This window comes from Ranitomeya variabilis, chromosome 1, assembly GCF_051348905.1.
Source record: "Ranitomeya variabilis isolate aRanVar5 chromosome 1, aRanVar5.hap1, whole genome shotgun sequence".
Taxonomy (NCBI): Eukaryota; Metazoa; Chordata; class Amphibia; order Anura; family Dendrobatidae; genus Ranitomeya; species Ranitomeya variabilis.
In genome coordinates this window covers 202,276,840-202,293,142 of record NC_135232.1, presented here as the reverse complement: position 1 = coordinate 202,293,142, position 16,303 = coordinate 202,276,840, and the positions used below count along the sequence as shown (strand labels likewise).

General features: G+C 39.3%; 1 protein-coding gene across 2 annotated transcripts in view; it reads left to right on the top strand.

The window, feature by feature from the left end:
- Nucleotides 1-15,672, top strand: part of SUSD2 (sushi domain containing 2) — a 354,318-nt gene extending 338,646 nt beyond the window's left edge. For both annotated transcript variants that reach the window (XM_077292088.1, XM_077292084.1), the window contains 2 exons: nt 13,366-13,462; nt 15,397-15,672. In XM_077292088.1, the coding sequence (XP_077148203.1) occupies nt 13,366-13,462; nt 15,397-15,451 (152 nt within the window). In that variant the 3' untranslated portion in view covers nt 15,452-15,672. The remainder of the gene's footprint in view (nt 1-13,365; nt 13,463-15,396) is intronic.
- Nucleotides 15,673-16,303: the final 631 nt, after the last annotated feature.

The following is a 16,303-nucleotide window of genomic DNA, read 5'->3' as shown; positions in this document are numbered from 1 at the left end:
GTGTACACCTCAGCCATGTTTGCCTAAAAAATAATTATTCTCTGTGGCTGTATCAGTATGCACCGGAGTCTGTGGGAGTACTGTATGTAAAAACAAATTTTACTAATCTGCAAACATGTCTGTGAGAGCTGTAAAAAGAGCAAATACACGGCACTGTTGCGCCCACAAAATCACCGTTTTCACTAACAGATCAGACCAAAAACCACTGTTGTGCCTTTTTTGCCCAACTTCAGACCCGGGTGCACATAAAAAAGAACTGTATGAATCCATTGTGAAGAAGAAAAAACTGAAATGCACTCACCGGTCTTTCTTGTGAAGTGGTCCTTTATTTGAAACATGTGCGGGCACACTGGGGGATTAAGACCCGCAGAAGCGCGGTAGCGCGAAACGGCTGTCGTTTCTTGTCCACGTTTCCCCCCAGTGTGCCCGCACATGTTTCAATAAAGGACCACTTCACAAGAAAGACCGGTGAGTGCATTTCAGTTTTTTCTTCTTCACAATGTCTGTGAGAGCACTGTGCCAAAAAACCTGTGTGTGTACTCTGCACGCATCTCTGTGGGAGTACGCTGAAAAATGCCTCTGTGATGCACCAGTCTGTGATCACAACTCCTGCAGTGCTAAGCACACGTTCCGACAGTACACTTTCCACAGGGCAGGCCACATCTCCATTACATAAATGGCACGCTCAGGCCATGTTTCCAATTTGGAGATCCAGAAGTTAAATGGACCAGACCCATCCCTCACTATGTGGAGACGTGTGGACATAAACTCTTCTACCATGTTGAAACTGTCATGCTCATGTATTTGATATCTTTAGCTTGTGTTTTGTGGTCGACTTCTCTTAAGGTCGACATACCTTTCCTCAGGATGTTTGAGTTCTGTTTTCTAGCTTCAGTCTGTCTAGCCTAACACAGGTGTTTTTTCAAATGTCCACCTATACCTTTTTTAGTGTCTAACCTATTAATCTCCAGTGACTTCAGATGTTGGTTCTGGATATTTCCACGTGCTAAGTACGGTTTTCCATAATTTTGCCATGCTAACCCTCCCTTACAAGGTGGTGCCCACCCGTACCCCAGCTGTGTTGGTGACTTCATGATCCTCTTCCTTGTGTTTCCTTTGAGCCCCCGATGTCAGGTGACTATGTCGTCAGTAGTGCGTCTACCAGATCTAGTGATAGAAGTAAAAATGGTACTTTGTGCTTGTAGCAAGGAGCTAGCAGGATGGCCACCCATTAATCAGCACTTGTAACAATCCAGGCAGCTCATCAGTCACTGCACAGGTACAGCAGCAAGTATTGCCTCATGAGTGTCAGGCTGCCCAAAGGCAACGATAAGCTGTCCTCTGTGGGCGGTGTATTGTCTGGGTCCTCTGTATGGTCTTTATCATCTGTATCCCTCCTGTCACACTCCAGTGATGCCTGTAAGCAGTTTTGAGTGCCACCCTGCTGTGAACATTGTTATTCCTCATCCTCCAAAACTGTCCCCTGGCTGGGCATTTGTGTACATGGCTGCTGTTGGTACAGGAACACATCCTTCAAGACATGTGTGGATGCCTGGGCTGACCTGATAATGGTGTGAAGGTTCCCTGTTTATCCTACTTTTCCTCCAGTGCCACCACCTCATCCATCACCAAATGAAGCTTTTTTTTGGGAGACATACAAGAGGGAACACAAAAATGGGAAAGTATTATTATTTAAGCATCTTTAGCAGAAACCATGAGGCAATCTTTGCTCAGCCATTGGCTCTGATCTCTTTAATAGGTTTCAAAAAGTCATAATGGAAAAAGTCTTTAATTTGCATTAGAACACTGACATAGAGATATATGATTTTTAAGGGTGATTTCAGGCAACCCCATTGTTTGGGTTTGAGAATACAAAGCAATTCTCATTTTTGCAGATCGAGAGGACCGGATATCTGGTTCCATTTAAATGAGTATGTGATAACTTGGAGTATGAGAAGCAGAAAATGTATACAACTTCTCAGAATGAAGTATGAAGGTGTTTGCAAGAGTCATAGAAATATTTGCTATTAGATTTTATTCCTATGTCTTGTTTCCTAATCTAACTAGACAAAATTAGAATTCACCCACCATCTATGCATAAGATGTGCATACACACTTTTATATGCATTTTAATCTTTGTTGGTGTCATTGCACACTGGACATATTAATCATGTCTAAAGATAAGTGGGAATTTATTAATAGGAAAAAAAGAAATAGCAAACAGGTAACTCCAAAGTCAGTTGTATTCTGCTCGACTTCAGTGGTCTATTATTTTGACATAACCTAGGCACATCGGGTGGTCTTCTTGTATTATAGTGAGCTTGTCTAAGCCAGATAATGTTTATTTTGAAGACCTACATTCATAAATGTGTTTTATTTTTCTTACATTGTTGGAATTGCTTTGATTTAGGCATGAATAAAGATAGTTTTCAGTTAATATTTTTACCATTCATGTACTGAATGGATCCTAATGCCTGGCATTTGATGACATTCTGGAATTGATGGATATTTCACAGACCATGCAGGTGCAGACATGGTAGTATATGCTACTACTATGTTCTACTTGTGGGCATTCTATCTCAATGGGTCCTTTCAATAACAAAGTGTAATATGAATTATGGTAGATTAATTCCAAGCCTATTCATATGAGACCAATGTCTGTTTTTGTTACTTAATGGGAGAAAAGAGTGGGGGGCAGTGATGGGGGCTTTACATTCCTTAATTTACACAAGACAACTGTACAGATGCATTGTGTGCTGCTGTTGGGAACAAACCATAACGGTTATTTTCTCACATTAGTCAGGGATTTCATGAGGCTTGATGAAGTTTCTCAAAGAATTCAAACAATTTGTCTATGAAATTTCAAGTCTGTTGTGAAGGTCCACCTGTTTTGGCTTTGGAAAAGTTACAAAAACTTAAAGGTTCTGATATTCTGTCTACCACACAATACTGAGGTTTCCTGGATTAATCCTATGGGGATTGTTAGCAGTGAATAACGGAATTGTTGACAGTCTAAGAATATGTTATAACACATGCAGTACATTTAAGCATCTTCTAGGGTTACATATACAGTTTATATACTCACCTCTGTACTGCCAATATAAGCCATGTAAGCTCTATGTACACTGAAACTTATAGATTTGATGACAAACATAAAATAAAGGAAAAAATAATGTACAATTGTAGTGTAAAATACATTTAATGTTTTTTGTTATTTTTACTTGCTATTGCAATTTTATGAATAATAATAACAATAACAGGTGAGAGGCCACAATAAAGAAATGATGATGTAAAAAGCTCCTCGGAGTGTACTAGTGTGGGATCACTGGTCTCCTGAGACTCAACATGGTGGGAGAAAGGAGGATCAGGGTGAGGATTAAGTGATCCAGACTCTTGGGAGGTGAGACTGAACTGTGTGGAAGAGTGGGTGGTGCTGGCAAGCATTATCTCCTATCCAGCCGACCACCTGTTCGCACTAGAGTGGCACCAGAAGTGGTGTCCCATTCCTCTGTGCAAAGTGAAACAGGAAGATATGTGTCATGGATGGGTATGTTGCTTGTGATCTAGCAAGAGGCGCAGTTGCACATGCCCCACATCCTCACTGTCTGCGTGCATGATCATCAGCACTTCCACTTCCCCATCCCTTACAGCACACATTTTGTAATTACTATGTCACTGGAAACTAAGTTTCCTTGATTCATTGAAACTAAATCTTTTTAATAAAAAAAATGTCATCACATGCAGCAGGCCAAGCGGTATTTTAAAATTTTCAAACCACCGTAATTTCACACAAAGCACGTTAAACTGTATGATTGACAATAGTCAAGTTTTGGAGAAAAAAAATGTTTTTAATTGTAACAGGCCAAGCGGTTTTTACAAATTTTTAAACCATGTTAATTTTAGAGAAAGCACGTTCAACTGTGTGGATGACGATAGTTAATTTTTAAAACCTAAATGTTTGTAAACTGTAGATGGCCAGGCGGTTTTTAACAATTGTAAACCATCATAATTTTACACAAAGCAAGTTAAACTGTATGAATGACAATAGTCAATTTTTGAAACAAAGCGTTTTGTGAACTGTAGCAGGCCAAGTGATTTTTACAAATTTTAAGCCACCATAATTCTACACAAAGCATGTTAAACTGTATGAATGACAATAGTCAATTTTTGAAACAAAAATGTTGTGAACTGTAGCAAGACAAGCGGTCTTGAAAAATTTTACACCACTGTAATTTTGTTAAACTGTTTGTATGACAATATAGTCAATTTTTTCACCCTCTCAAAAATATGGCCACCTGCAGCAGCTATATATTTAACAATGGACTGCAAAGCCCTTAAGCGCTGCCTAGATGCTGTATTCAGCCATTCTCTTTGCTTTAACAGTTGTCCCTAGGTTAAATGTAGCATGTATCCCATAGAAATATAAAAAGAACAACATGAGTCCTAAGAAGGACCTTTAGTATTATGGTTCAGCATAGCATGATGGTTCATCATCAGCACCAGTAGCAGCACTAGAGGATTAATAAAACTGTACACACACAGGCCTGGACAACTAATCTCTCCCTTTAATCCCACCTGTCCCTGAGCTGTGCAATGGCATCAATGATCTGAGTGTGGCAGCAACAGTTCTTTTATAACCTATGATGAGGTAATGCAGCCAGATAATCACAGTATTGCCACTACAAAGATGGCTACGGCTATACTGTGATTGACAGACAATCCCTGCATGTTTAGTGGCTGTGTAAGAAGTGCCAAACATGCGAGGCGGGGATTCGAGCATTCAGTCCGCGCACAAGCCAATGCTCGACGAGTGTCACCTGTTCAGACCAGTATTCTGTTTGGAAGTGACGGTCAGTCTTTTGATATCTGTTCATTTTGTGCATAAACTAAAAGAAGGCATCCATTGTTATGGTTCTTGTATGATATGGCCTAAATTATTAATATTGTAGAGTATGATGTACTGAGCATGCCCTTTTTACATGAAGTTAGCAAAGGCTTAAATTGTTGCTTTCAAAAAATGTGTACAAATTTTTCCATATTTGGTGTGGTGTGCAGAAGTTTCAAAGCATCCACTCTTTAGATCTATTCTTAATCATAACTTTTTGCATATTACTAATTTTAAGATAACTTGATTGCACTCTCTTTACTGACACAAGTGTTGAAGAACACGTTATGGGACACACTGATGTCAATTCAGCTAATAACTTCCGAAGCGTTAAATATAATTACTTGTCAAACAAATATTTGCATTCATTTTCTTGGTTCATTTGTGCTATGGACTGGACTGTTTACACATAAATTTCCATGAACACATAAATTAACAGACCACAGATTAAAGCTTATGATCACTAATTTCCATATAAAAAGTGTTTGCTTCACTTATTTTTAACTAATTAGAATTCAGAGCAGCATTTGTAGTTTTAGAAAAGATTATAGGTACCTGGTTGCACAATGTTTGGCAGCAGTGACAGACTTTAAGATATTTGTATCCATCTGTAAGCTTTTTGCAACTCTCTGCTGGTAGTCCTGATTTTTTGCAGGTTTCCTTTTCCCTACAGAAGATTTCAGCTCTATCCAAAATTTTTTAATTAGATTTAGATAAGGTCTCATTGCTGGAAGGTTTAAAACAAACTATTTTTCCTTTTTAATCATTCTTGTGTACTTTTGATGTGTGCTTTGGGTCATTATTCAAGGACCAATTTTGTTGGACACCAACCTAGTTTTCTTCAGTAGGCATACAAGCAACAGTGGCCACGATCATAATAGATTCATAAGCATCCGACCCAAAGTAAAAAGAGTATACTCCATAATATATATTTTTTGGCAAAAAAAATATTGAGATTGCGCTGTCCTATAAAGCTTAACAAATTGTATGCCTTGGAGTGAAACTGAGGGAAGGGTTTCCACTGTGGGGGTACCATACGCAGTGGGTGGGAGCATCTTTGGAAGTATCATACTCTATAATGCCCATAAAAGTTTCAATTAGTACTTTTGCCATGGGCTATTGGGCTCACTTCCATTCAAAACTGAAAGATGGGAACCATCTACACACATCTGGCCAGACATGGTCTTCATAGAAGAACTGTGGACAAAAATCATACCATTGACATAGAACGATGCCAAGTCACTCAGTTATGCACAAAAATTAGAACTAGGATGCAAAAAAAATTGAGGTACTCTTTATTCATGACTCAAAATGTAAAATATTAGCCTTACCAGAAAGGTAGTTTGTTTGCTGAAAAACTGGAGAAAGGTGCACCAGTGGGTGTCTGCAAGCAACTGTGAAGCATGGTGGTGGTTCCTTGCAAGTTTGGGGCTGCAATTCAGGGTTAGCTGCTGTTCAGTAGTACAGCTGACATGGATGGTCAGGTAGCCAGGTCAGAACCAAGAGGGCAGACAAAGTGCAAAAACTTCAGACAAAACAATGGTCAGTAAAAGAGCTGAGGTTAGATTTAAAAAAAAGAGCTGAAAATCAAGGTGTGTAAACCAGTCAAGCAGAACTATATCTGGCAACTTCCAGTAGGTAGCTTGGAGCTTTAGTAGGGTGTGGTGCTGTCCAGTTGACCAAATTAGAGAGATTACTCCAGCTGACAGCACACACTCCCATACTGCCAGACTGGATGGCACTTCGGGTCCCAGCCATCTTAGTCAATGGCTGAAAAGAGCCTGCGCCATACAGAGCTCCTGGTCCTGATATCTCCTTCTCAATCAAAACCAGTGCCGATACGGTGCCACCTGATGACAGGTGCAAACATTGCAAGAGCAGGTCCCAGCAGAGTTCTGACAGTATGGTGTAGGTATTGCGCCTGTTTTACAAACCTCTTGCATGGCTAGATATTTATGGCCCCTCTATCAAATAAGTTAGATATCATCAATATTGACCATGCCATCTACTGGGTTATATGATCAGAGACTAACTGCAGCTAGTAGCAGTGTGGGTATCAGGATTGTCCCATGTGCTATAATGCAAGTTTCAGAAGTGCTACTGTAAAAAGTTGGCATATTTGAAAAATGTACCACAGTGGCAGAAAAAGCTAATGTTGAAACTGTGCTAATTATGCTTATTTATATAGCGTCATGTTATTCTGCAGCGCTTTACAGATATTGTCATCGTGTCCCCATTGGGGACTAAAGGTACCTTCACACGAAACGACATTATAACGATATCGCTAGCAATCCGTGACGTTGCAGCGTCCTCGCTAGCGATATCGTTTCGTTTGACACGTAGCAGCGATCAGGATCCTGCTGTGATGTCGCTGGTCGCTGAATAAAGTCCAGAACTTTATTTGGTCGTCCGATCGCTGTGTATCGTTGTGTTTGAAAGCAAAAGCAACGATACCAGCGATATTTTACACTGGTAACCAGGGTAAACATCGGGTTACTAAGCGCAGGGCCGCGCTTAGTTACCCGATGTTTACCCTGGTTACTAGCGTAAAATGTAAAAAAAACAAACAGCACATACTCACATTGCGTCCCCTGCAGTCTGCTTCCTCCTCTGACTCAGCGCCGCAAAGTGAAAGTGAAAGCAGCACAGCGGTGACGTCACCGCTCTGCTCTCACTGTACGGCGCTCAGTCAGTCAGGAAGTGGACGCAGGGGGACGTGAATGTAAGTATGTGCTGTTTGTTTTTTTTAGATTTTACGCTGGTAACCAGGGTAAACATCGGGTTACTAAGCGCGGCCCTGCGCTTAGTTACCCGATGTTTACCCTGGTTACCAGGGGACCTCGGCATAGTTGATCGCTGGAGAGCGGTCTGTGTGACAGCTCTCCAGCGACCAAACAGCGACGCTGCAGCGATCGACATCGTTGTCGCTATCGCTGCAGCGTCGCTTCGTGTGAAGGTACCTTTACAATCTAAACTCCCTATCAGTATTTCTTTGGAGTGTGAGAGGAAGCCTATGCAAACACGGGGAGAACAAACGCCTTACAGATGTTCTCCTTGGTGGGATTTCAATTCAAGATACCAGCGTTACAAAGCAACAGTTCTAACCACTGAGCCACCATGCAAAAGACATATATTTGACATGTTTTTGTGTAAGAGGCTTTTTCCTACTTCCAATTAATTTCAATGGAAAATTGCGTACAAAGAATTGACAGGATTTTTTTTATGTGAAAAAATGTGCAAGAAAATCATATATATATCATGTGTTTTATAAGTGCACTTTCCCATCGATGTAAATCAGAACTTTGAGATTAAAGGGAATTGCACTTTTTGTTTCAAATGTTGACATTGATTCTGCTCTAATATCCAGTTTAATTAATATGTCTGTGTATCTTAATAGAAATTGATGCTCATTGAAAAGAATTAGAAATTTAATACTTTCCTGTCGTATTACAGTGTAGACTGATTTAGCAGCTTCCAATATATATTGATAGCGGAATGGCCTGCCATGTAACCAACTAACTTGTAAGCAGCAATCATTGTAAATACTAGTTAAAGCCCTTGCTGAAGTTCCTTACTTTAGACTCCTGTTATGATGATTGACTCATTCAATATATAGATGAATTTTCCAATGTTAGCTAATCCTATAATACATTAATTCCAACTAAAAATGTTTGACTGTTTCTCTAAGACAGATTCTTTCATTGAAATCAATGTTTGTAGAGGTATAAGAGTTAGATCAAGCACTGTTAGGGTCTAGTATGATTCTGGAGATGATGTATAGTAACATTCTTTTTTTTTAAAGATAAACTCGAAACAAAATCTTGGTATTCCTTAATATACGTATATTTAATGCCATCCCCCACCACGTGATTCTTCACTGATGACACTTGATCTTGTAATAGGCCTTTTTAATGAATTGCATTTTTTAGCATTGAGTGTCTCGACATATTAGTTCCAACACATCACTGGTGACGTCACTTAAGGTGGGTGGGTTTCGTCGATCACTCACTTTAGTTATTATGAAGTTATCAATGAGGACATTGTAGGACTCATGCTTACTCCAGAGAATTGGAACATTCTGTTCATGTCTCTTCCCTGGAAAATACTCACAGTAATGAAGATTAAATGGATTAGAGATGGGGCACATATACAAGATGAGCCAGTATCTTGTTTGAATAACCACTGATTGTGCTTTCTTGTATTTCAGTGGCGCAGAACCAGATTGTGAAATGTCTGTGTTTGAGTAAAGCTTGCCCAGCACTGTACAATTGCCAAAGTCCTGCCAAACAAGTTTAGTTTGTTAAGCTTTGTTAGTTGCTGCCCAATGCCCACACCAGCGAACATGCTGAGAAATAAAACTCTGTGAATAGCACAACACATGCAAACAAAAGACTTCCTCAATGTCATAGCTCTACTGTTATTACTGTCTGAGAAACGCTCACTTGCACGTCTGCTAATAGAAATATCCGGGGTCTTGTAGCTGATTATAAACATTTAGGGGGAAGTCATCTAGACTGTTGTTATATATTTATATGAGTCTTGATCCATAGTCTACTGCATAACAGGCAATGGATTTGGCGCATATTTCACTTGCCGGTGGACCAGAGTCAGAAAATGTACTCCAGCCCAGGGTTTGCCAATTTGACTTTTTATTTTTTTCTTGACAACTTATCAAAAAATCATGTACAGACAATAATTTATTCGAACACATTGGAAAACCATAATAAATTGTTCTGACTATACAGTAGAATGTAAAAGTTTGGGCACCACTGGAGATTTGGATGCTCCTGCTCCTGCATTCTCACCATAAAATACAGCATGAAAAGTATGCAAAAAATCATCTAAACAAGCGTGATGCACTTTGGAAACAAGTCCTGTGGATCAATGAAGTTAAAATAGAACTCTTTGGCCACAATGATTAATGGTATGTGTGGCAGAAAAAGGGCATAGAATTTTAGGAAAAGAGTATCTTTCCAACTATTAAGCATGGGGGTGGATCAATCATGCTTTGGGGTTGTGTTACAGCCAATGGAGAACATTTCATGAGTAGAGGGAAGAATGGATTTAATGAAATTTCAATAAATTCTTGCTGCAAACATAACACCATCTGTAAAAAAGCTGAAGTTGAAAAGAGGGCGGCTTCTACAAATGGATAATGATCCTAAACACACATCAAAATCCACAATAGACTACCTCAAAAGGCTTAAGCTGTAGGTTTTACAATGGCCCTCACAGTCCTCTGATCTGAACATCCTTGAAAATCTGAGGCTAGACCTCAAAATAGCAGTGCATGCAAGACGACCCAGGAATCTCACAGAACTGGAAGAATTATCCAAGGAAGATTGGATTAAAATCCATCAAACAAGAATTGAAAGGCTCTTGTCTGCCTACAAAAGCATTTACATTCAAGCTGTGATACTTTAAAAAGAGGGTGCTACTAGGTATTAACCATGCAGGGTTCCCACCTTTTTCATCTGTCCATTTTACTTTTTGTAATTTTTAAAATGTAAAAGATGAATATATGTATATTTTTTTTGCCTATCATACAAATGATATGTGTCATCTATAACTTTAGGCCTTTTAGAGATCATTTCATCTTTAACTTGCTTAACTGTTCACAGTAACAGTAATTTTGACCCGGGGTGCCCAAACTTTTGCATGCCACTGTAAGTGATCCATATCTACAGTCCATAATTCTGAGATGAAGACATCAGCTGCATTTACTGTAAACTGTAAAATGATGATAATTGCAGTCAAAATAATCTGTACAAGTTTCTTTAACGTCAAAAATATCACACACAGATAATTCTTTTACGGTTAGGGCAAAAAAGTGCCATATTTTTAGGAATGTCCTGGAATTTCTGGATGGTTGGAGTTTTAGAATTGGAGGACATTTCTTCGATAATGTATGCCACTTTTGTGAAATAAATTATAGTGAATCTATCGAGCCGTGTGATGCAGTGTCCCTCTTGCTAAGCTACATCCACTTTTCAAAAAATTTTGAAAAGGTGGCCTAAAAATACGCAAGATATGCAACATTTTTCACTTCATTTTTGCAAAAGGTGTTTGACGAGCACCCCACTTACTTGTATTGGAGGAAGGCAGTGACCCACTGATTTTGAAATGAAGGTTAGTAATATGGTCTTCATGCAACCCCCTCATGACAACATCTTGCAAGGATCTTAATATAACAAGATTACCAGTTTTGACTCTCGTTAACCAGTAATTTTGTTTTTCACTTTTCATTACCTAGAGCCTTAGCTTATTTTCTTAGTGCCAGCGTAGCCATATGATGATTTATTCTTTGAAAGATTAATTCTAATTTTCAATTGAAACATTTTAAGGTACATATAATGTTTTCAAACTTTTAATAATTCTCGTTTGAAGGAGAATAGAAATAAGCAGCAGCAGGCAGAAAATTAGTTACCGGTTAATCTGTTCCTGGTATTGTAGCAGCAGTTTGTTAGGGTTCCTTCATATCAGCATAGTACATATCTGTGTGCTGTCCATATGCAAAAATGGTAGCATACATGAACAGAACATGGACCAAGGCAAGTCAATATGGTAGTTTACTTGACCGTTCTAACACATGGACCTATGGTCTGCAGATAAAAAATCATAGCATACACTACATTGATCTGTTTTTTGCATTAGACTCACTCGCCTTTTATAAATCAATAGGTGTGCAAAACCTGAATCACATACAAGTTACCATCAATATGTCATATGTTTTTCACAGATCCATGACAATTATTTCCATTACATCATCTTTTTACTGTATGAAAAGCGGACGATGTTGCATATACTTGTGTGAACCTATCCTTACAGTTCACACCCATTGTTAGTGACCCATTATCATCTACTGAGCCAATGACATCATGGCACTGAACATATATTTAGCGACAGAGCCATATATTTACATTGTGGATGTCAGGATGGGTTTACAGGATTTGTCCAGGCTTTGGTCCCAAGTTTGCAGTCACTCTGTCACTGCAGACTTCTGAATCCTCACAGCCTGCACAGTGCGTGCTGTCAGGATTCTATGGTGCCGGCTGTGGGTGGTCATTGTGATACAAACTTACAGCCACATTCCTATTAGATGTGTTTGGCCTCACTTATTTCCCTTGTTTTGACTGAGGCCACATGCGTCTAGTCGGCACGTGACCTCATATATGCAAGTCGCATACACGCGCCCTCTCCCAACATCAGAGAATCCTGACAGCACACGCATATAGTGACTGCAGACATGAGCCCCAAGCCTAGACAATACCTTTAAGTTTTTGTTGGTATACTTGGTACTTTGGTAGTACCACATAGCATTTTCCTTCTATGCAGTGTTTTTTGTGGAGTGTTGCAGGAAACAGAATAGTAATGTTTTAAGTTGACAACTATGTAATTGATTTCCAGGTTTTAATATTGAATGCAGGCAAGCAATGATTGAATTGCAGGACCAGACACCAAAAATAACAAAACAACAAATTGGCACTGTTTTTAAAACTACAGTTAATTGGACACTGTGTTTTAGCTGGACATTAATGGTCTTGGGGTAGTATCCCTAAAATTCACACTTTGATTGGCTATCTTATTCATATTAAAAAATTGAAACTTTTTTTTAAAAATGACACTAGAATAGATTTACCGTATATACTCGTGTCGACCTGAGTATAAGCCGAGGCACCTAATTTTGCCACAAAAAAATGGGAAAACTTATTGACTCGAGTATAAGCCTTATAAGTATAAGTATATGCATTGTCCCCTCATCCTTATCCTATTATGCGTGTCTTCCCATCCCTGTCCTTGCATGCTTGGCTCCCCATCCCTGTCATTGTATGCATAGTTCCTATAAAAAATAAAAAAAACACATCCTACTTACCTTCTCTGTGCGCCCTCGCTGCATCTCGTTCTGGTGCAAGCACGTCTTACGGCCGAGCGATCACGTATCCCCAATCATTAAGGTAATGAATATTCACTCCACACCTATGGGAGTGGAGAGAGGAGAATATTAATTACCTTAATGAGTGGGGACACGTGATAGCTTGTCCGGAAGAGCTGCTGGCACCGGAATGAGATACAGTGAGGGTGCTCAGGGAAGGTAAGTAGGATGTGTGCTGGAAGCCGGCAGCTGCAACTGTGCGCACTATATTTCTCTTTAGCATTGGGCACAAGCTTTAGCCGCAGCCGCTGGCTCCTGCCACTGTGACCCGTTGCTCCCCCTCCCCCGCTGTCTTTCTGGGACAATGACTCGTGTATAAGCCGAGGGGGACATTTTCAGCACAAAAAAAGTTGCTGAAAAACTCAGCTTATACACGAGTATATACGGTAATAAAAAAAAAAGGCAATGATTGTCCTCACATCCATAAATGTAAATTCACTGAATTGTATCTGATTCCTTACATGTATAGCAACAAAGTAGTTCTATTTCTAAGCTATTACTCAGGTAGTCAGTACTTGGAAACAATGATTCTTGTTTTTTCTTTCAGATAATACTTTAGGCATTGTCCTTGGGTGTGTCTTTGGATTTTTAACCCTCTTACTCCTCCTAATCTTGATTGCTCTACATGAAAAAAAGCACAGCAAGTAAGTGATTCAACATTAAAATGATATTCTAGAATAAAGTGTTAAGTTACAGATACATTTTAATTAACATGGTTTATTATAACTAAACTGAAAACAGTTAATATTTTGTGGATAGCTCCTGCGTGAGGCTACGATCATTGAAGGACCTAAACGTAAACTATGGTAAATAACACTCAAATCCTGCAATATTTCACTTGGTGTGGTCTTTACACTGTATCTCTGCTTTAGCTGGCTGTTCCCGTTGATCAAGCATGGATATGCTGTGAATAAGAATAACCTTTTTCTCCATACTCCCTTAATTGCATTAGTTTATGAGATATACTCATTTGCAGAAAATACTGCTGTTTCTAAGAGGTTAGACCGCCAGGATCAGATTTTTCTCAGATCTCAGCAGTTGCGACAAGAACTGGACTTTATATTACAGTTGTGGTCCTGCTGCAATTCAAGACATCTGATTACTGTACTTGATGCCACTTATTTTTTAATATGTATGGTTGATGTGTTCTGAGAGGCTAAACCTCCTGAGATTAGAATTCTCTCTTATCCCGGCTGTTGCGGTGGAAACCCAATGTTTTATTACAACAGTGGTCCTGCTGCTGCTGATCGCGAAAACGATTCCCTGTACTTATTCCCATTGTTTAGCTAGTTAAAAGAGAAGATTCAAAAATAAGACTTTTCCCACTTGTTGTACATGTATGCTTAGAAGAAATATATGTATAACATTCAAAAATATACAAGAATTCTATCCAAGCAAACAAAGAAAAGCGAATAAAATTGATCGGTAAGTGCCTAGTCTTCTGAAGGTGGCACTTTGAACATAAGAGACATAAACCTGATGGTTCAGTGTTCTTGATCCTTCCTTTCTTTCGCGAAACATATAATTATCAAACTACCTTAGCACATGGAAATGTGAGTCGGAATGATCTGTGACCGCAATATTAAAAATAAGCAATGATGAAAGTGTGTAATACATGTCCTGGGTGCTGTAATCCTTCACAGTTTGTTACGTGTGCAGAATGCCAATATCATCAAATTAAACGTGGTGATTAATAACATGCCGCATCTTGGCAAAGTATCAAAATATAAATGTGCTTCTTCCTGAGCCTTGGGTGACACAGGCAACGTTACAAGATAACCTTATACGCATCCTCTCATCTTCCTTAGCAGACCCTCTTGCCAATAGCTAAAAACATGATAGGTGAGGGCCGTCCAACCTTCGCCTAAATATCATGCTATTTTTAGAATTCTCAAGAGTAGAATTACTTAATTTTGTAACAAATGCTTCCAGTTAATTCCACCATTCATTGATAAAGTGTAGGGTAAGTGCTTTGACGGTTGATATCCCATACCTATGAATTAAAGGGCATGTTAGAAAGGAATCCAGAACATGTCTAAATGACCGAGGCTGGTACATGGACATTTAAAAGGAGGTAATTGATATTCTGCTGCTATTCTGTTCAACACTTGTATTCCCAACTCCTGTGGTTTATACAATGTGACCTCCAGCTTCCAAATGGATAGTAATAGAATAATTAGAAGCACTTGCAACTAATTATAGTGTGAAGCGCTGTGGAGAGAATTTCAAAAGATCTAATAAACAACCAGGTGGCAACCTTACCTTGTAAATAAGGGCTTGAATTGCATCCTAGAGAAGTATTAGGATATGACATGATCATTTCAAGCAACTAAAAAAAAGTATATCCCCAGTCACCATGAGGACCTTTATTGAAATGCATGGCTTATAGCTCCTGGTATGGAGTGACGTGGCCTCAATCAGGAGTCAGATGTAAGTAGATATTGTCCTCTAAATGCATTGCAGAATCCCTCCGTACATACAGCATCTGATGCAACAGTTATTTTGTCCGACAGATTTACCTGGAAAAACCTTTGTCTGTCTAACAGTTTAATAATCTATAACTATTTCTGTTTTTCAGAAAGAAGCAGATGAACGTCCCTTCAGTGACTTTCCATCAATCTAAAGACCCATAAAGCAATGTCTAAATGCTGTACTTTGTATACAATGTTCTATTTTACAGAACTGTGAATGTAACAAAGCCTGGAAGATATTAATACATTTATCAGAAATCATTTACCAACCAGAATGCAACTGTCAAACAGCAATCGTCGATGTATCCTATTTATAAAGTCTACCAGATCATCTTCTGCCCAACTATTCCAGTCCCATTCTACAATAAAGAAAATTTGACCATAATAACTACCTGCTTGGTCTGGTTGAATATACACTTGTTTTCTTGTCTTTATATTGAGACATTCATGTAAGGAGCAGTGTGGCGTTAGTGAGTGTGACAGCTGATACATGCTGCCCGATCTGTGGGCAGAATGTGTCAAGAACCAGCTGTATGATCTCAGCCGGTATGGCTGATATCATTCAGCCAGTCAGAGATGTATGACCAATGGCAGCAAACCATGTCTCTGCTATGGGGCCAGTAAGTCGGGGGGCCAGGTGCCAGCGCAGACACTGGAACCACCTGCCTGGCATTGCACTTTCAACAGTATTGGCATCCTACATGCCAATACAGTTAAAAGAAATGATGGAGAATAGAGTGTTAGCTGATATTTCCTGCTAAATCACTCTGCCTCTGCATTACTACAACCCCCCCACTGTGCCGAGCAGTGCAGAGCTGCAGAAGACACACTGAGGAGACCAGAGCAGCCGTGAACGGGGAAAGGTGAGTATTCTATTTATTTATTTATATTTTTTAATCAATGAGTACATTGTGAGGCCATTACATTATATGGAAAGCTTAATGTGGCCATTACACTATATTTAAGGTATTTTGGACCCAATACATTATATGGACGGTAATATATGGCTATTGC